The sequence below is a fragment of the Nuphar pumila genome, chromosome 5 (genome assembly GCF_984573655.1).
Source record: "Nuphar pumila chromosome 5, dmNupPumi1.hap1.1, whole genome shotgun sequence".
Lineage (NCBI taxonomy): Eukaryota > Viridiplantae > Streptophyta > Magnoliopsida > Nymphaeales > Nymphaeaceae > Nuphar > Nuphar pumila.
This window is the reverse complement of record NC_143253.1, coordinates 23,730,314-23,750,959: the sequence shown is the minus strand read 5'-3', so window position 1 is coordinate 23,750,959 and position 20,646 is coordinate 23,730,314. Positions and strand designations below refer to the sequence as shown.

General features: G+C 37.2%; 1 protein-coding gene across 5 annotated transcripts in view; it reads right to left on the bottom strand.

Annotated features, from left to right (window-relative positions):
- Positions 1-19,272, bottom strand: part of LOC149837129 (P-loop containing nucleoside triphosphate hydrolases superfamily protein) — a 34,723-nt gene extending 15,451 nt beyond the window's left edge. The window contains exons 1-7 of one of the 5 annotated variants that reach the window (XM_090005843.1): positions 19,069-19,264; positions 18,582-18,635; positions 5,671-5,725; positions 5,092-5,189; positions 4,834-4,933; positions 1,641-1,759; positions 1,435-1,526 (exon numbers count right to left, since the gene is read on the bottom strand). In XM_090005843.1, the coding sequence (XP_089861969.1) occupies positions 1,435-1,526; positions 1,641-1,759; positions 4,834-4,933; positions 5,092-5,169 (389 nt within the window). In that variant the 5' untranslated portion in view covers positions 5,170-5,189; positions 5,671-5,725; positions 18,582-18,635; positions 19,069-19,264. Of the gene's footprint in view, positions 1-1,434; positions 1,527-1,640; positions 1,760-4,833; positions 4,934-5,091; positions 5,190-5,670; positions 5,726-17,795; positions 18,066-18,581; positions 18,662-19,068 lie in introns of those variants that run through there. The other 4 variants (XM_090005839.1, XM_090005840.1, XM_090005841.1 and 1 more) reach the window with 4 other exon arrangements.
- Between the last annotated feature and the right edge of the window lie 1,374 nt (positions 19,273-20,646).

The following is a 20,646-nucleotide window of genomic DNA, read 5'->3' as shown; positions in this document are numbered from 1 at the left end:
TTTGCAAAATAAAGAAATTGAATTAATAACAAGATAAAAGAAGAGAACAGTGTAATTTATGCTTCATCGATGTGTCTTCTTTAGTATGAGAATCCTAGATTTTGCAGTTTTGGGGAGCCGTGAGGATACTAAAACTTCGTGTGCGTTATTGTGCCCCTAAACCCGATATTGAAGTTCACCTTTCGATCACGATTTTAGAAAGATTCTGCCACTTTACCTGAGGGTGGTGTGTAGACAAACTGTTGTTTTTAGTATGCCAAGAAAGTGACATTATGGTTGTTGATTTCTATAGTGTTCCGGCATTATATATTAATTTCTAATATTCCGATGGATGATGTTGATTCCTGATATCGGTCAAGGCCTAAGTGTGAAACCCAGTAATAAAATACAACCTGTGTGTTAAGCTACAATTAGAAACCTAACTTGACCTCGAGAATTGTTTACCCGTTTTGAGTATCCATGGACAACGATAATAAAAAGGGAACTAAAGTTGTATGCATTTAATAGGAACATGCATATAAAAGAGAACTTTGATAAAAGATAATAATTTATTCATGCATGTGCATTGATGTCATGTATATTTCTGTTATTTATTAAATCATGCATATTTTACTTGTTCCCTTAATTATAATGTATTGGTGATTGCATGATATTTGCTCTCTATTGCATGATAAATGTCTTTATTGCTTAATTGATGTTTCCTATTGCTTGTTAGTTCTTCCCTATTGTTTAGCAATTGTTGCTTATTGCTTGAATGATTAATTGGATTATGAATTCATCATAGTTGCATCCCTCTAAAATATTGCATGAATCTTATTTATGTTCCTTGTGCATATTTAATTCATTAGAGGGACTCGTACGCAGAATCTTTGATTCTGACACCCCTACTTTTGTGTTTTTGCAGTCTCTGAGGCCCAGCGAGGGAAACTGCTTTTGCAGGGAGCTACAAGGGTTGCACTACTTAGAGAGATTCTTTTTGGGACAATGTGACTCCACCTTTTATTTTGTTTATATTCATTTGCTTATGTTTTTAGACTATATGAATTTAATTAATAAAGATAATATTTTGATTTGGATGATGGGTATAAGATCCTTTGTGGTTTTGGATTGGTTATGACTGCAAAGGCCCTGGGTCTCTGGGAATGTTTCCGCAATTGTTTTAATATATATAAATATATATATATATATATATATTGCCACTTTTTAATGTGTATGAGTTGGGGTCGTCACACTATTGTTTTATTGTATTATCAGAAAATTTATTATTTTTCATCCATTTAATTTACCACTTAAGAACAATTATTTGTGCAACATCTTAAGTACTTAAATGATATAATAATTATGGCAAATTTGTAAACAACTTTAAAAATAATTAAAGAACAAAAAGTCCTGGGACAATACTGCTTATGCAAATATAAGTTCAAGGTCAAATACCTAGAACTTAGCTCCGAAAAATCATTAAGTGGTGATGGAACATTTTGGCCAGCAACATGGATTCCATATTTCTTCCGTGTGAGTGCTGCAATCTAAAATAAAAAAGAGATAAGACAAAATATTTCAATCAGGAACCTACAAACATAAGCGGCATATGTTTCCATTCACACAGAAATAAGACGGTTAAGAGGAAGATGCCAAATCACCTCAATCTGTCTATTATACTCTTTGGCATTTGAATCAGGGTTCTTCACTGATTTTTTCTTCACTATCTCTGCCAGTTCAGGTTCTGAACTCTTGAAAACATGGAAACCATCCACCATTTCTAACAAAATTTGAGTAGGAATAAGGTATTGGCAGTAATAACAACCCATAATGAATTGAATAAATTCAATAATAATAATAATTTATCAAATCAACTTCTCCAATACTAAAAAAGTATCAAGAAAAAAAACAGTTTGACAGTAAACTGCTAAGAAACACCATCTCATTCATAACATAAAAACTTGATTTTTATAATAAAAATATTTCAGGGAAGTAGAATAGTATGCTGCATTTTGTCAAAGCCTTAATTGTCCTGTTGTCTCTTAACATGCACATTCCAGAAAGCTCCAATGGGCTGCACTGTAGCCAGACAACTTATGTGCTCTCACATGATCACATCATTTTGCAATGGATGACATTGAATATATAGGTCATTTTTTTTTAACAAATTTCTTCCTTTTCTTTTTAACCAAATATACCGCATATTGCTTTCATATGCATGTGGCACTTCTTTTATGTGCCTCCTTACCCAGCTCCTGTAGCATTTCCTTTATGCACCAGTTACTTATCTGCATTGCAAAAATCACTGGCCAACAAGAGAATATGGATGCTTAGCATGTTCAGGATGCCTCTAAAACTGCAACACCAGTCTTTGTCTCCTTTATGCAAGGCATACCTGCTCCCTAAATGGTAATCTTTCTTTCATAGGTTGTCCATTACTTATAGAACCTAATCTTTATATAGATGACACCAATGACCATGAGCCTGGTGAAAATAGGATGGAATCCAGTTTGATGCACCTTCCCTAATAATTAGGCTTACTTTCATATTTGTTGCACTCTGTCGAATATGTTCTTGACTTGTGATATGGTGACTTGACAATTACAGTAACACGGCTAACGCCCTCTTTTCCAGTCAAAGTACTTGAAATGTTTCAATAGCCTTTTTTTGAATTTTCTTATTATAGACTTTTGTTACTCAGCCAATGATTAGATGTCCACTTCTTATTTCTCAATTTCTAAAATATGTTATTTATGAAAAACATTAATTAGTTACCGAATATTTTGTCAAAATGTGCATATGTATTTTTAAGTTTTGTATATTGATCATCTATTTACATATCTCATGATTCACAACCTCAAGAATCTATGCTTCTATCTCAATGAGACCTAGCGTGTCATCTCAGGTTGGATGGTGCAAGCTATTGAAAGCATGGGTTTTAATACCACTTGTTGTAATGTGAGGCATATACACAATACATTTTAACAGCCCTCTACCCTCTCTGTTTTCTGAGTTTCTGAGTTATATATATATATATATATATATATATATATATGTGTGTGTGTGTGTGTGTGTGTGTGTGTGTGTGTGTGTGTGTGTGTAATTGTTTGTCTGTTTCTGAGTTATATAATTAGTTTCTTAGTTATATAATCAGTTTCCCAGGTATATAATTTATATATATATATATTATAATTAACTAATTATATAAATTTGTGGGTATTTGTGCATTTCTGTTTGTCTAAGTTATATGTGTTTTCTTGTCTTTTTTCACAATTCATAATTGTATGTTTTTATGTTATAGTTGCTTCATTACTATTTGTCTATTTTTATGTTATATTTGCTTCATTCATAATTGTTTGTTTTTATGTTATATTTGCTCCATTCTCAATTATCTGTTTTTATGTTATATTTGCTTGATTCATAATTAATTATTTGTATGTTATATTTGCTTCATTATAATTGTCTGTTTTATGGTTATTTGCATCATTTATAATTGTTTGTTTTTATGTTATATTTGCTTCATTGTAATTGCTCCATTCATAATTTTTTTTTGTGTGTTATATTTGCTTCATTCATAAATCACAATTATTTTTGTTAATGTTCAATGGTATGCAATTGTAGGAAGTTTGTGATATATTTCATTGAAGAACAGTTATACTTCATTGATGGTTACAATTATATATTTGTTACTTAAATTTAACAATTTATTATGATATTTATACTTTTTTCAAAGTTTTGTTCTTTTGGTCCCGCCTACTCCCCACCTAGGCTCCGACTAGGCTTTTTAGGGATCTTCCGCCTGCGCTTTTGACAACTAAGACTAATACAAGCCAAATCACCAAACTGCCCTTAGCATGATGCCAACACCTCCATGTTGTTTTTTATTTTTTTATGTGATTATCACATGGTCATATACAAGTTACCATGTCATTTGTTTTATCAACATCATGAAACCACTGAAATTAATAGACTTACATCACCTACAAATATGCATTTTCTATATGCTTATAGTGAGTTCATTTTAGTAATAAAATAAAACTGAGGTTGAGATCTCGTTATCGGTTGCGCAGATTAGCCTATGCATGTGTGCTAGCTATGTGGTTGTATTTTCGCTAATTGGTAACATTTGAGATTTGGGTCCTTATTAGATACAAATTGAACTTAATAGTAAGTGCAAAAGCGTTGTGGAAGTTCTTTTGTGGGGATCCCACTCGTGACTTGGGTCAAGGCCCAGCGTTACAACAAATGGTATCAAAGCTCATGTTTTAAGTGAGGAGTCATATTTGACATCACACACTCTCACCTCAAGTTCCGTAGTGTTGTTTTATGAAGATCTTAATACCAAGAATTTTCCAAACCGCTCAAAGAATTCTATTCCTCAAAAACCCATTTCCCATAAGTCCCAATCTAAAGAAGTGTTTTCATATTCTCCTAATCCCTAGTGTCACTATGTGAGGACTTAAGCATTGTTCGCCCCTACCAAAGCTCATAGGGAATATGGAGGTAGGTCAAAAATACATGGAGATGAGGGTATTGCACATGATATCCACCCAAAAAATCTTGGCATGTCACAAATGAGGCTATTATGAATGTAACTGTATGCCCTTGCACTAGAGCCTTTTCTGTCTTCATTTTGGCCCTCTTTTTGAAATCCATATCATCAAGATATAAATTAACAATTTAAAGTGTTAAATACCAATCAACAGACAAAAGAAAGCTTGACATTTATTAAAGAAAAGAATGTAAAGAAACCAACAGAAAAAAAAAAAAACACCAGCAGCACTGAAAACAAATAAAGAAATGAAAGTAAGATCCCCTGAAAAAATGATAAATGAAACACATTAGGAGCCTTACCAGAATTGGCTTCCCGTTTCCGCTTTTTTCCAGCCTCCGGTAGGGTGATAGGCGCCTCTGTGATCACGACTGCTGGATCCAGCTCTTCAACAGGCTTCTTCTGCAACCAGAAAACAGGAAAAAAAGGCTTTAGAAAAGCACAAAGTTGAGAAGATTCCTTCAATTTCTCTAAGAAATATAGTTAGGGTTTCTCATGTCATCAAATTCAAAAGGGAAGGGAAGAATGACAAATAAGAAGAACAAAGAAGGAACTTTAACCTTGAATCTAACGATGTCCTTGGCGAACTTCTTCCGATCAAAATGGGTGCCCTCAAACAGGATCGACCAGGCCGCCATGTCTGTATGGGAAGCCCTCCCTTTCACAGTGACAAAAGTTTAAAACAAAAATTTCTTGGCTTTAACTTTCTATTTTCAATTTTTTTATTTTTCACAAGTTTTTATTGGAAAATTCTCCAGAAGAATAAAAAATAAAATAAAAGAAAAGAAAAGAAATTTTATCTATCAAGTTTATACAAATAAATTACACATGCAAAGAAATTAGAAAAATTTATTTTCACTTCAAATAACTACATCCATTTTGTCAAACATCAATTAATCATAAACCAGTGAGGTTTGCATACACAGTCACATACACAAATACACAACATTGTTTGGATGACATGCTAAGGCCTACAACAATGAAACACGAGAGGTCCTTAAATTACTAAGGCCTCGTTTGGATGACATGCTAAAAAAACTTGGTTTCTGGAAACCTAGCTTTCTGAAAACATGGATCAAAACCGGATTTCTAAAAAACCTTGAAAACCTGGTTTTACTGCTTGGATGACAGATACTAACCTGTATATAACCTAGTTATCTGAAAATTGCTGATTGGATGACAATAAATCTGGTTCTGCAAAATTTTCACCAAAATAACATATAACAATTAGTTTTCAAGTAAAAATTAATGTTTTGATAAGTAAAAAAATTGATCCTTCCCAAAAAAAATTCAATTTATCATGTGATTCACATAAGTAATCCACAAAAAATTCAATTTTTGGAAGTATTAGCTTAAAAGCATTTGAAACATCCAATACTATCATAATATCCAAATTACATCATATATTCATAAAAACAAAATCAGCAAGACAAGCAAAGGCGCTATTGTTCTATATATTGTGGCTACTCCTTTGTGTGCATCCCAACATCAATGGAAAGATCCCCACTACAAACAATCCCACATACATATCCTACACAATTATCTTGGAACTTGTAGACATTCAATAAGCTATACTGGTATATATTGCAAACTTTGTTAGCTTAATGAAGGTGATGGCCCTAATTAAGAAGCAATATCATTCACAGTTTCTCACAGTTCTGCTGTGTTTCACGAGTAATAATTGTTAGTAAAAACTCAACCACTTTAACAATAAAAAACTGACCAGATCCTACCACCATGACATAACATCAACAGGCACATATAAATGTTACTGTAAAAAAGAAGATGAGACTAACTTAAGAGCCCTAACATCCAAAATGAGCTATGTCACATAGGTGCGGGTGCGGGTGCGGGTGCGGATGCGGGTGCAGATGCGGCGATGTGGCACTTTAAAAAAACTTGGGTGCAGGGATGCGGGGAGTGTGTGTGTGTGTGTATATATATATATATATATAATTTTTAACAGTTTTAAGTAAACACTACTAGTATGTGTGTGCATTTATGTATTTATATATGTAATATAGATAAAAATAGACTTGATTAAGGTTAAATGAATCTACTTTTGGATAGAAATGGACCTCGGTGTGATTGACTTCACCTAACACAAAGGAAGTTGTGTCCAAGTGTCGCACCCGCCTGGGTGCGGGTGTGACGCGGGTGTGACACGGGTGCGGTGCCCTGTTAGAAGAGTCTGTGTGACATAGAAAATGAGTAAAAAAATACTTCAAAATGTTGAGGAAATGACATATTTTCTTTATGTGTAAATACCCTCCAATGTATCTATTTGTACATACTTTACAAACTAAGGGTATTTTTGTATTCTAGCCAGCCTTGCCCACTACTCCAATAACTTTTGTCTTGTAGTGGGCTTATGGGGGTCGACCCCCCCCCCCCACCCACTTTATATATTTGTTGTAACTCATTCTTTTTCTAATGAAGTTTCCTTCTTCACTTTGTGTTCTCTTTTTCTCTCTTCTTCCTCTTATTGCATGCTAATTCCAACATGGTATCAGAGCCATAGGAGGATATTGAAGAGAAGATTGTGTTGAGGAAGAAGCTCCATTCTGGCTACTGTTGGATTGCAGACCGAGGTGATGACATCAGCATCACTGGTATGACTGTCCAACATTTGAGGGTTTGAGGTATTGATCCAATAACTCTTGGTTTTAGAAGCTTGTAGAATCATGAATCAGCATCATCGGGTCAGTATTAGATTTTTGGGTAATTTTTGAAGGATTTTCTGTGTGACGAGTTTCTTGGGACCTGTTTCGAGAAATCAGAATTGTTGGAGGCTATCGGTAGCCATTGTTGTGCTTGGTTGGGATCCCTAGCATCGTTTTTGTGTTAGGGATCTTCTGATATCATTCTTGAGGAGGTTATTTGTGGTTTTGATACATTTTTTTTGTTTTCCAATAGTGTGTGTAGCGGTAACTTGGATTTGGGCTTCTTGGCTATTGATTTTACATGTCCTTGGATATAGTTTGCCGAGAGAGTTTTGTTTTTGCTTGGAACTGTGATTATCGTGTTTGTTGGTGTGTATAACACTGGATTGAAGCAAATTGTGATTTCTTGATTCTTGGTTTGGTTTTGGCTTATAGTGCTATTGTTGAAGGGTTGTGTGTGAAACTTGTGTTGTGGCTTGCATACCGAGCTGTATTGGTTTCTTTTGTATCACTTTTGGGTATTATTGGTGTCGTATTGGTATTTTGTGCAGCTTTACTTTGTAGTTTGGGGGTTGGGTTGAAATGGAGAAAGGAGACAGAGACACTATCCAGTTGACTACAGTTAAGTTAGATGGAACCAACTATTCCTTTTGGTCTGATTTTATGATAGCCATCGTTGTTGGCAAAAGACAAGGAGGCTTTCTTGATGGGACTTCAGTGAAGCCCAAACTTGGAGATGTGAATTATGACAATGTAATAAAAGAATAGAAGATGAACAATGCAAAGGTCACCAAGAATTTTCATGAACATCTTTAAGTTTGTTGAAGTTAAGGATACTCGGGGCTATCTCAAGCAAGTGTATACGCTGGAGAACTGAGCAAGGTAGAATCAGATAATGCAAAATTTGAGAGCATTGAGGCACGAAGGCAAGTCAGTTCAGGAGTATCATTCCGAGATGCAATTGCTATGAGATTCATTGGCCTTGATTGATAACAAAAAGAAGTGTGAGACATGCAAGAATTGCAAGACTTGTATGGAGGCAGAAATGCAATCCAAGGAAACAATAAGAGTAATTGAGTTTCTTATGGGATTGCGCTCTGAGTTTGATAATGTCAGCAGTGTTGTTATCCATAGAACATTTCTTCCTCAAGTCACCTAAGCTGTTTCTGAAATCATTTTTGAGAAAACTAAGGTGAAATTTCTTCAGTCGTATTCCTCTGGTAATTATATTATGGTTGCAGTAAGACAACCTAGCAGCTTTGGTAGGGCAAAGATGGGATTCCTAAAGTATGATATAAGTAATGTTTGTTGCCATTATTATAAGGAGATGGGGCATATGAAAACGGCATGTCCTGCATTGAAGAGGAAAAGAATGAAGTTTTGAGGGAACGTTGCAGTATCCAGAGTTGCAAGGAGTGAAAAGAATGTGATGAAAGAAGAAAGTCATGTTCCTACTACGGCTTCCACCTCCACTGTCACTCCTGATGCACAGGGCCTTGTCGCTTCTAGACTTGATCAGTTAGCTCAACAAGTCCAATAACTTCTTTCTCTTACTGCTTCCTCTAGTTCGTTTAATCCCACTGGTACATTTGGTTGTGCTTATGCAGGTATTTCTAGCTTGACTTTGGGATGGTTGATAGACTCAGGAGTGTCATGTCATATGACTGCAAATGAGTTTGTATTGGCCAATTGTAAACCATACAGTGGTGTACCTTTTTGCACTACAAATGGTTCTTTGATGCATGTTTCAAAAGTTGGTTCTATTACTCTTCAGTCTAATCCTTGTGATAAACTTAATGTTCCTGAAGTATTTCATGTCCCTTCTCTTGCCATGAACCAGCTCTTTGTTGGTAAAATTACCTAGCATAATTGTGATGTAACCTTCACTCCTAATGGTTGCTATGTGCATGATCGGTTGTCAAGGAGGAAGATTGGGACGGGGCATAGGCGAGAGCATCTCTACTATTTGGATCAGTTGGATTAGTGTGAAAGGGAAGATGATGGGAATAGAATTGGTGTTGCAGTTTTGGATTCTTCAATGTTGTGGCACCAACAGCTAGATCATGTGTCAAGTTCTAGACTTGAGTTTTTGTTATCTTCTGGTTTGCTTGGATCTTTTTGTAAGTCTAGAGTCTCTAACGATATAAAGTGTTGTGAGAGTTGTAGGTTGTCCAAGAGTCATGCTCTCTCGTTCAGTCTTAAGAAAATTAAGTTTGTTAGTCCTTTTGAAATAGTTCACTCTCATGTATGGGGTCCTTATCCTATAGTGTCCAAAGGAGGATCCATGTATTTTGTGGCATTTATAGATGATTTTATCATATATAAATGGGTTCATTTTATGAAAAAATCAAAGTGAGTTGGCTAATATTTTTAAAAAATTCTGTGTATGTTGATTAAGTTTGCAACGAAAATAAAAATCTTACGTTCTAACTTAGAGAGAGAATATATGAGTAATGAGGCACGGGACTTTATACTTGAGAAAGGAATTGGGCATCAAAGGTCATGTCCTTGCACTCCAAAACAAAATGGAGTTGTAGAAAGGAAGAACAAACATATATTGGAGACTACCAGAGCATTGATTTTTAACAGTGGAATGCCTAAGGAGTTCTGGGCAAAAACAGTGAGGACAGTTGTACATTTGATAGATCAAATGCCTTCTAAGGTAATTGAAAAAATCTCTCATCATAAGAGACTCTTTGGAAAAGAACCAGATTATGACATGTTGAGGGTATTTGGAAGTATGTGTCTTATTATTGTTCCTCAACAATTCAGAGATAAGTTGTCCCCCAAAGCAGTAAAGTGTTGCTTTATAGGGTATCCAGAAGGACAAAAGGATATAAATGTTTTGATCCTGGAAGTAGGAAAGTGTGGACATCAAGGCATGCAGAATTTTGGGAACATGTGTAATTCTACAGCCAAAGTGAGTCAAAGAAGAGCATAGAGTCTACTTTGTCCTTTTTAGTGCCTTTGGCAGAGACTTCTGATAGAAGGAATGACAAGGAATAGGTCACATACAACAGAAGACCATTAGAGGATCTTGTTCAGTCCTTTCTGAAGCAGCATGATTCAGGGGAAGAGCCCTTGCACGAGCCAAGTCCGGATATCCTCCAAGTTGATCCTCATAAGTCAGCACTCTTGTCTCCTCTTGTTCCTCAGGTGCGTAGGAGCTCTAAACCTTCTGTTCCTTCCTTTAGATTTGTTTCCTATAATTCCTTTTTTGCTACTCATTAAGCATTTTTAGCTATGCTTCAGTCCTATAGTGAACCAAAATCTTATCTTGAGGCTACGTCAAATCTAGAGTGGCAAAAGGCAATGGCAGAGGAGTTGGAAGTTTTAGAGAGAATGAAAGCATGGGAGTTGGTTGAACTGCCAGGAGAAAAAGATGTAGTTGGGTGTATAAGATCAAAACTAAGGCAAAAGGGACTATTGAACGCTATAAGGTTCGTCTTATAGCAAAGGCATATAGTCAGTAGTATGCGATAGACTTTGTTGAAACCTTTGCACTTGTGGCCCACATGACTACTATCAGGACCTTACTAGCAGTGGCTGCAACAAGGGGATGGGATCTGTAGCAAATGGGTGTAGAAAATGCTTTTTTGAATTGAGATTTGGAGGAAGAAGTGTATATGGAGCTACCTCAAGGAATTGTTAATAAGGAAGGCAAGGTGTGTAGACTGAAGAGAGCATTGTATGGGTTGAAACAAGCCCCAAGGGCTTGATTTAAAAAATTCAGTATTGCAATGGTGAGTTTGGGATTCAGACAAAGTTACCATGAACTAGCCTTATTTGTGACATCTTCTAATAAAGGTTAGTATCTTCTTTTGCTTTATGTAGATGATATGATCATTGTTGGTGCCAGAGTAAAGATGCAATTGGCCCAAATCTGAGATGAAAGATTTAGTAAAATTGAAATATTTTCTAGGTCTTGAAATTGCATACTCCAAACGAGGATTTTTGTTGACTCGGCACAAATATGAAGCAAAATTAATTGGGAAGGCAAGGCTTGCAAATAATACAAAGCAAGTGAATACTTCTATAAAAGCTAACTGCAAATTAAAGCATATTAATGGTTAACTTCTCAGTGACCATACATTTTATAGGCAGCTAGTTGGGAGTTTCATTTACTTACTATTTTGCGGCCAGATATTACATTTGCAGTTCATATGGTGAGTCAGTTCATGAGTACCCCTAGGTCATCTCATTTGGTAGCAGTTATGTAGATTATCAGATATATTAAGGGTATCATGCATTATGGATTCTTTTCTTCTTCTACATCATCGTTGGAGTTGAAAGCATATTGTGATGCAGGTTTTGGGAGAGCGTCTCGGGATAGGCATTTTACCTCAGGGTTATATGTTTTTCTAAGAGAATCATTAATATCATGGAAGATCAAGAAGCAACAGAGGATTGTTGTCTACTACTGAGGAAGAATATTGTGTCATTGCTCAAGTGACTGCAGAAATCATTTGGTTGAGGTGGTTATTGCAGAACATGAGGATAAACATAAACACGACTACTTTGCATTGTGACAATCAGAGTGTTATTCATATCGCCAAAAATCCAGAATTTCATGAGGACTAAGTACATTGAGAGAGATTGTCACTTTACTCGTCAGGGATGGAGTTATATCTTTGGTATACATTGAGACTCAAAACCAGATAGTTGATTGTTTCACAAAAAATTTATTGTTGAAGGCTTTCCAATCATTCTTGTTCAAGCTTGGGTTGATTTGTGTGTAATACCCCCCTCTATGTATCTAGTTGTACATACTTTACAGACTAGGGGTATTTTTGTATTCTAGAGAGCCCTCTGCCCATGACTCCACTAACTCCACTAGTTTTTGTCTTGTAGTGGGCTTATGGGGGTCAACCTCCCCCCTTTTATATATTTGGTCTACCTCTCATTCTTTGTCTAATGAAGTTTCCTTCTTCACTTTGTGTTCTCTTTTTCTCTCCTCTTCCTCTTATTGCATGCTTATTCCAACACAAAATATTGACCCATAACTGCGAAGCAATGTTGTAAAATGATGTGCTCCACCAACATATGAAGTGAGGCGTAAGTTTTAAGGCATAAAGTGTAAGCCTCAAAAATATATTTTTTAAAACTTCAAAAAACTTTAGAAAAATATATAAAAATACAAATAAATAAAAGAAATGCTTTATTGATGAGGAAACAACCAATAAGAAATAGGAAATCTCAAATAAATACCGAAAAAATATGAAAATAACATGTAAAAGTAACAGTAATGCTACAATTTAATTGATATAAGTATCTAGCTAAGGATGCACAACGAGCCGAGCTAGCTCGAGCTCGACCCATTTAATTTCGGCTCGAACTCATTCAAAAAAAATAAATGAGCCGAGCTTGAACAGAAGTCCAGGCTCGGTGTGGATAAAATAAACAAGCCAAGATTGATCAAGGTGTTCAGCTTGATAAGGCTCGCATAAGAGTGTAGATATATATATATATATAATATATTTGCAAAATAAAACATGGAAGTCGTCGTCTCCGTAGTGGTTAGGGCATTGGTCTCTATCCCAATAGGTGTTGACTTTGAATTTCATATCTAGAATCTCTTCTCTCTCTTATAATCTAGCAGGTTTTTACTACATGTAGATTTTCTGGGTCATTAATCTCAAAACAGAGATTGGCATAATAGTGGGTCAGTTGTGCTCTGTCTGGAGAGATTGTGTAACGCCCCTAAAATCCCAGACTTGTAACTTTTTAGGAAAATTTTGAAAGCCTTATAATCATTCGTTTATCAGAGTTTTAAACAGTAATTCAGCGGAAAATGGTGTTTTGAAATAACAAGTCAACGGACCTTGGGCGCATCACTTGTGAACCTTTCCTTTACACAACGAATTCGTAACTCCGTACATTCAGTGAAACCAAATAGATTCAAAATGAGGTTTTTAAAGTTTATACGAAAAGTGAAATTTCAAGGAAACCCTTTTACCAAATTACAAAATATGTCCTCAAAAGCGAAACGTTAGGAAAAGAGTCTCATCTTGATATCATCACGTCATCGTGCTATCGCTTGCCGTACGAACCTAATCATCATCTGTACTCATGAAACGGGGTCAGATCAATAAAAATCTGGTAGATGCATAGATATAACAATTCAGAATAAGACTAACACATGCGTAGTTCCATTCGTGATATACAATTCAGAATAAGCATAAATGAGTATGTTAATCTTGTTACTGCATCGTTCCTATATTATCAGATGTCTCCGAAGAGTGAGAAAATGAATATGCTAACAAAATTCAGAACCAAACTAATATATAAGTTGTTCCTTTCGCAGTGTGCAAGTCAAAATAAGTAAAATGAACATTATAACTTTGTTTTAATATTAAATTATCTTGAGGGTACGCACATGAGAGAATGTAGAAACAATTGAGACCAGTGTTTTAAAACTCACCGAGTCAACTCGGTGACTCGACTGACTCGGCTCAGCTCGGCCCTCCAGCATGTCAACCCGGCAAGGCAAACTCGGTTTGCCAAGACTCGGGCTGACTCAGCCTGACTCGGGCGAGTTCTGGGATGTTTGAAATTTGATTTTTTGGATATTTCAGAAAAAAAATGATACTGAGCTAATGGTATTATGGGAGTTCTGCTCAATCATCTTCAATTTCCCCTCAGAAATAGCATCTCCTACATTTAGATTATAAAATTGTGTAATTCTTGTGGAAGAAAAACTAAGTACATCATTCTGACCAGTTTACTAAGTTTGATGATTCAAATCATATAAAGAACTGGCCCTCATTAGTATAAGCATTAAGAATAAGATAAGATGACTAGTCTGAAAAGATAACTTAGAAATGCAAACTTGAGAATTAAATGCATGTTGACAATAGATATTATGCATAAAGTAACACTGGAAGATTGACTTTAGGAGGTTTGTTTCTCCATTTCTTTTAATCACGAGCTACAACATCTATCATAATGCAACCTTTGATGTATCTTTTCACAACCGCCCTCCAAATCTTCAATGGTCTTCCTCTTTTCTTAGCTTTTCCACTAACATGGTAACATTAATGTTGTGACAAGTCTCCGTGGAACATGTCCAAACCATCCTAAGCAACAACCTTCTTTTTTTGTTATTGGCAGTACTCTTAAGTGTCTTCTAATGCATTCATTTCTGTCCTTTGTTATTTTATACATTCATCCTACTATAAACATCTCTATAACATGAATTCTCTCAACACTGGGCACCATGTAAGAATGTTGGAATTACAACAATCTTGGAAACATTCTTGCAATCATAAAAGTGCTTGTCCATCACAAAACACTCCACTAGCTTGTCAATATTTAATCCATCGAACTCATCTTACTAGTAATATCTTCATCAAGCCTACCATATTGTTGCATCATAGAGCCTGTATATGAGTTTATCATCTCTTGTTTACTGAAAAACATGGTTTGAGACAAATTATATACTATTTTTCTTTTAAAATCAAAAGTTAACAAAACTCGGTCCAAGTCACCGAGTTGACCCGCCGATTCCCGAGTCGAGTCCCGAGTCACGGGTTTTAAAACCTTGACTGACACTGCCTAGAGGTTTATTATGCTATGTATTTTGATACCCCAAACAATTAGTTGAGTCCTTTCCTAAGGGAACGACCAGTTACCGAGAGAGAAATCCCCAAAGGCATTCGTGGCAAGGGATGCATCCAACTTCTGCAGAAGTTCATGAGAACTACCACCTAGGATAATTTTTTGTAGCCCCATCGCCTAACTTTGATGATTGAGGACACCGAGTCATTTACTCGAGGGTAGTTGTTAACAACCTGTCCATCAGAGTTTTTGTATCATCTCATCCTCTCTCTTGACGAAACCAAGAGATGAATAGGTACGCCAAGTTTTATTTTAACTGACGACCCATTCTGCATGCTTTAGTCTTTCAAACCAAATCAAGCATCTTACATGTGAACGCGATGATCACCATTTATGTAATTTCCATGTTATCATTGTGCATTTGCACGCTACGAGGTTACCATAAGCCTCTCATCAAATCATCGTAGTACTAGCATGTCGTGCATGTTTGATAGTACAATTACGATGAGAAGGGTATTAGTTTCTCATAAAGAAACCTCAACTTCTCATGCTCTTGACCGAGGAGATCAGAGTCATTTTCGGATATCAAACAAAAGACCGTACGTACCTCTTCGAGCTACGCAGGTTTGAGGAAAAGACTTATATGTGAATGAGCAACCGTCAGGTATTCGTTTTTGCTTTTCAAAACCACGCATATTCAAATCCTAAAATCTCACAAGAAATCCCTTTTTCTTTAAAGCTTTGGCGGACACGTGCGAATCTGCGCCTTTAAAAAGAACAAGTGTAATACGGGGTAGGGAAGAGTACACAAAATTGTGTACCTCACAAGGTTGTATATATGTACGTATAATACATATATTACATAACGCAGGCTTGTGCACATTAGAGACGACGACAATGTATAAAGCAAGACTCGATGTGTGAAACCACATCGAGCTAAATAAATGCGTATGCAATGCAAGAGGTACAAAACTGTACCTCAGCTAAATAAATGCATAAGAAGTGCATAAGGTACGAAACCATATCTCGACTAAATAAATGTGTAAGCAGTGCACGAGGTATGAAATCGTACCTCGGCTAAATAAATGCATAAGCTTTGGCGGACATGTGCGAATCCACACCTTTAAAAAGAACAAGCGTAATACAGGGTAGGGAAGAGTACGCAAAACTGCATACCTTACAAGGTTATACATATGTACGTATAATACATATATTACATAATGCAGGCTTGTATACATTAGAGACGATGGCAATGTATAAAGCAAGACTCGATGTGTGAAACCACACATCGAGTTAAATAAATTATGTAAGCAATGCACGAGATACGAAACTGTACCTCGGCTAAATAAATGAGTAAGCACTAGCCTGTGCATATGATAGCGCAACAACAAAGTAAACGACATAAATTTAAATTGACAAGCATACGCAAAATTGTGTCCTTTAGTTAAAAGTATATATATATATATATATATATATATATATATATATATATATATATATATATATATATGCTACAAGTGTTTTATCATTATCCTCATATGCAACTTTTTCCTACCTCGGAGATATTTGAACTTGTGGAAGATTCTGAGCGTAGGTCTTTAAAGGCTTATGCCTTGGTAAACGTGACACGTCTGTTGCGTCAATGAGGTGTGCTAAAAGGCATTTTTATCGTGTTGCGAAAAGAGAACGATGCAACCTTTTTAAATCATTGAAATAAGTGATGCTTGCGTCATAGGGGTCGAACCCAAACCTGGTTCGAGCCGATCAGGCTGAACTGAGCTCATGCCAAGGGTGAACAGAGCTGGGCTCGATGCTAACCGGGCTCATCTCGGCTGCATGTCCGTCCAGTAGAAGGTGCGGACCGAGCTGGGCTCGATAAAGATCGAGCCCCCGTCGGTTGGGCCTTCCCAGCATGGCTGGGCCACTGTGGCCAGCCCACGGCTGAGCAGGTCACAGACTGAGCCTAGCTCAGTTCCCGAGCAACTAGGAAACAAAGGGGGTGTGCTTGACGGTTAGGCCAAGCCTGCTTGGGCCCCCATCCTAGACGGGACCGAGCCTAGGCTCGGTCCTCCAGTAGAAAGAACCGGGCTGGGCTCGGTTCAAACCGAGCCCAGCTCGATATTATGCTTCAGCTGCACACTGCAGCTGAAAGCAACAGGGGGGTACGAGAGGGGGCAGGAGGGTCGGTGCCCTCTTGCTGTGAGCTCAACAGAGAAACAAGGGAGAACAGGAGGGGGCGGCACTAGTGTTGTGAAAAACGTTGAGGCGTAGCGAGGCGCTCCACCAAAATCTGAGGCGAGGCGTAAGCCTCAAAAAAATAAAATTAACTTAAAAAACTATAAAAAATATCTAAAATTATAAATAAATAAAAAATGCTTTGTTGATGAAGCAACAACCAATAAGAAATAAAAAATCTCAAATAAATACTGAAAAAAATATGAGATTAACATGTAAATGTAATATTAATGAACAACTTGATCTATGTAAGTATCTAAGAAATAAAATATGAGCATTCATTCAATAAAAAATTAACATTAACAACGAAATGCATATTAGCATTAACATTTTTAACAAATCACTAGGATCTGAGGCAAATCCAGTTTTTTCAAAGTGATTTAACAGATATAATAAAACAAAATAGCTCCGGATTTCGAATGCACACAAGTCAAAATTTCCAGCAAAGCTCTAATCAAACATAGACAATAACTAGTTTAATTTCGGTAAATAAAGATTTTTTGTATGTGCCTGCATTCTTTGAGTGAAACTGCATGTCACTACTACAATGTAAAAATAACTTAACAACACCAATGTTTATAAAAAGCATGCAATTACAGTGCATGATTTAAAATCCATCTGACCAACCAGAAGCATGCACAACAAAATGTTAACCATAATACACGTGAGCCATAACCTCTATATATAATTTCACACGATGCAAGTGCACAACTGGGGGAAAGAAAATTTTTGATGAATCCCATAGGTCTCATGTGAACAATAAAGGAACGGATCTTGATTAATATAAACACTAATGGTCTTCAATATACCGCAAGAACATTCCTTTCTTCACAGAAGAGGCAGTTTCTTGGATAGAAAATTTCTTGAATCGTCTTCCTTTCAAATATCTAACAATTCAGTCACCTGCTTTTGATCCTCAAACATGAAAGTTACAACTGTAACAGTTCCAAAAGCATTTGGAATCTAAGATGTGGCAATCATTAATCAAGCCTGGAAATACAAATCAACAGCAGCACCAGCCAGTTGCGCCCACCAAATCATATGGTGAATGGCAGAATTAGCACATTAGACAATTTTCACCTAGTGGGCAAAAGAAATCTGCATACATACGAAACTTCTCGACGCATCAAATTAACGCAATCCATGAAAGAAACCCCCCAAGTACAACTAAACCGAGCAGAACCACACAGAAAAAACATGCCCATTCAAAAGGAGATTGAGTGAAGATTAGTCAACGTCTTATAATCACAGTCCATCAATTAAGATAACACAATTCTTGAATTCACAGCTCACGAAAAACGCAAATTAAAGGATTCTATCTCCATACATATGTAAATCTGTTAGGTTTTTTAATACCCACAAGTCACCCTAAATCCGCTTAGCAAAAAGATGATGACAGAAAACGACCAAAGGTCGAAAGAACAACTGATGATCCCAATCATAATTTTCAGATCTAACGCTGTAAGTGAGGGAGAACGGAAAAAGGACGAAAACCCTTATTTCTTGAAGGAGGAGATTGGGTTTTCAATCCAAATCTCCACCACGAGAGAGACAGAGAGAATGCTGCGACTGTGAAAGCCGAGAGGGAGACGTACCTGCTTAGGGCCTGTTTCGGCTCCACCACGAGAGAGACAGAGAGAATGCTGCAACTGTGAGAGCCGAGAGGGAGAGATTGCTGTGAGAAAAAAAAACAGAAAGAGAGGGGTTCGAAAAAACTAAAATAGTAAAATAAACACTTAAAGGGTCGGGGGCAGTATGTTTATGCCCAAATTTTTGGTCAAATGAGATACTTTGAGGCGTGTACGCCTCAGCCTGAGGCGCGCCTCGCCTCGAGGCGTGCGCCTCCTCGAGGATTTTGCGCTTTACACATGCGCCTCAAGACAAAAATCAGAAGCCGTTCGGCTGCTGCTGCTCTCGGGGAAACAGAGGAGGGAGAAGAAGGCAGGAGGGGCGGCTCCCCTCCTGCCGACGTTAATCAGAGAGGGAGAGATAGCAGGGAAGGGCAGCGCCCCTCCTCTGCTGTAACATAGGAAGAGAGGGAGCAGGGAGAGAGAGGAAGAAGACGGGGGAGATGGCGCTTACCTGAGCGGTGGCGTCTCCGGCAAGCGAGAGGTGGAAGGAGAGGGGGGAAGCGCAGGGGATGTCAACGAGGGGGGAGAGGGCGCAGGGAAACAGGGGGGGGGTCTCAGGGAGGGGGATCCCGGCGAGGTGTGCCGGTGCTCCGGCGAGAGGGTCGGGGTTCGGAGGTGCACAGGGAGAGGGGAGGGGCTGCAGAGGTTGCGTAGGGAGGAGTCGGGGGGAGGGGTTTCGTTTTTGTAAAGTAGAAACACCGGGTCGTGCTGGACCCGGATCCAACCTGGATTCAAAACTATTTTTTTTTCAACGAGTCTTTGCAGATTGGGGTTCCAAACCCACCTTTTCTGGCAAAATTTTGTTGAATAACAGTCAAGCTTGGCTCGGCTTGAGCTCGGAACCGAGCCGAGCCTGGACAATGCTGTTCAAGCTTGGCTCCGAGCTTGAACACATGCATTTTGAAGCAAGCTGAGTTAGAACAGCCTAGGCTCGACTCGAACTAGGCTCGTGTACATCCTTATATCTAACAAATAAAATATGAGCATTCAATGAAAAATTTGAAATTTTTTTTTTGCACAATAAGACTTGCATAAACTTATTACAAATGTACCATAGGTCCATAGTTCATTTAAAATTTAATACACATGCCTGCACAGTTTATCATACTTGTGAACAAATCCGATAACTCAATTGCACGGTCAATGTTATGTTCTTTTATGTATTCATTATAGCAGAACTGTTCGGAGTTTCACATGTGCCTGCATCTTTTCACAACATTGCTGCGAAGGCCTTAACTAAATATTCTTTGCGGCATTCCATTACAGTCCACGCACAAAAAAATCATTATCTGCCCTTTGTCTCCACTAGTGCTGCAAATTACAGTCACTCAAAGAGAGTAGAACTTCAACATAAAAACATTGGATTGAGAGACAATTTGATAATTCATATTTCATAGCTATAAAACCAAAGAAGGCGAGAAGGATATTTATAGGCTTGCAAAGATGAGAGATAGGAAATCGAAGGATTTGGGTATGGTTAGATGTATCAAAGATGAAATGCAAAGGGTTTTAGTCAAAGATGAGGAGATTAAGGAGAGATGGAAAGATTATTTTGATAAGCTATTTAATGATAGTCATGCTCAAGATCTTGGAGACTTCTCCATTCCTTTTCATGAGATAAATCGTGACTTCATGCGCAAGATTCAAAAGAAAGAAATTGCAGAGGCTTTGAAAAAAATGAAATCAAGAAGGGCAGTTGGCCCAGATGGTATATCTATCGAGGCTTGAAAATGCTTGGGAGAGAAAGGTTTAGAATGGTTGACAAATCTTTTTAACTTGATTTGGCGAACAAATAAGATGCCTAATGAGTGGAGGAAGAGTACTTTGGTGCCTTTATATAAGAATAAGGGTGATATACAAGATTGCACAAACTATCGTGGTATAAAACTCATGAGTCATATTATGAAACTTTGGGAGAGGGTGATTGAGTCTAGGTTGAGGAAGGTTGTCATGATATCGGAGAATCAATTTGGTTTTATGCCTGGAAGATCAACTATGGAAGCTATACATCTTCTTAGACAACTTATTG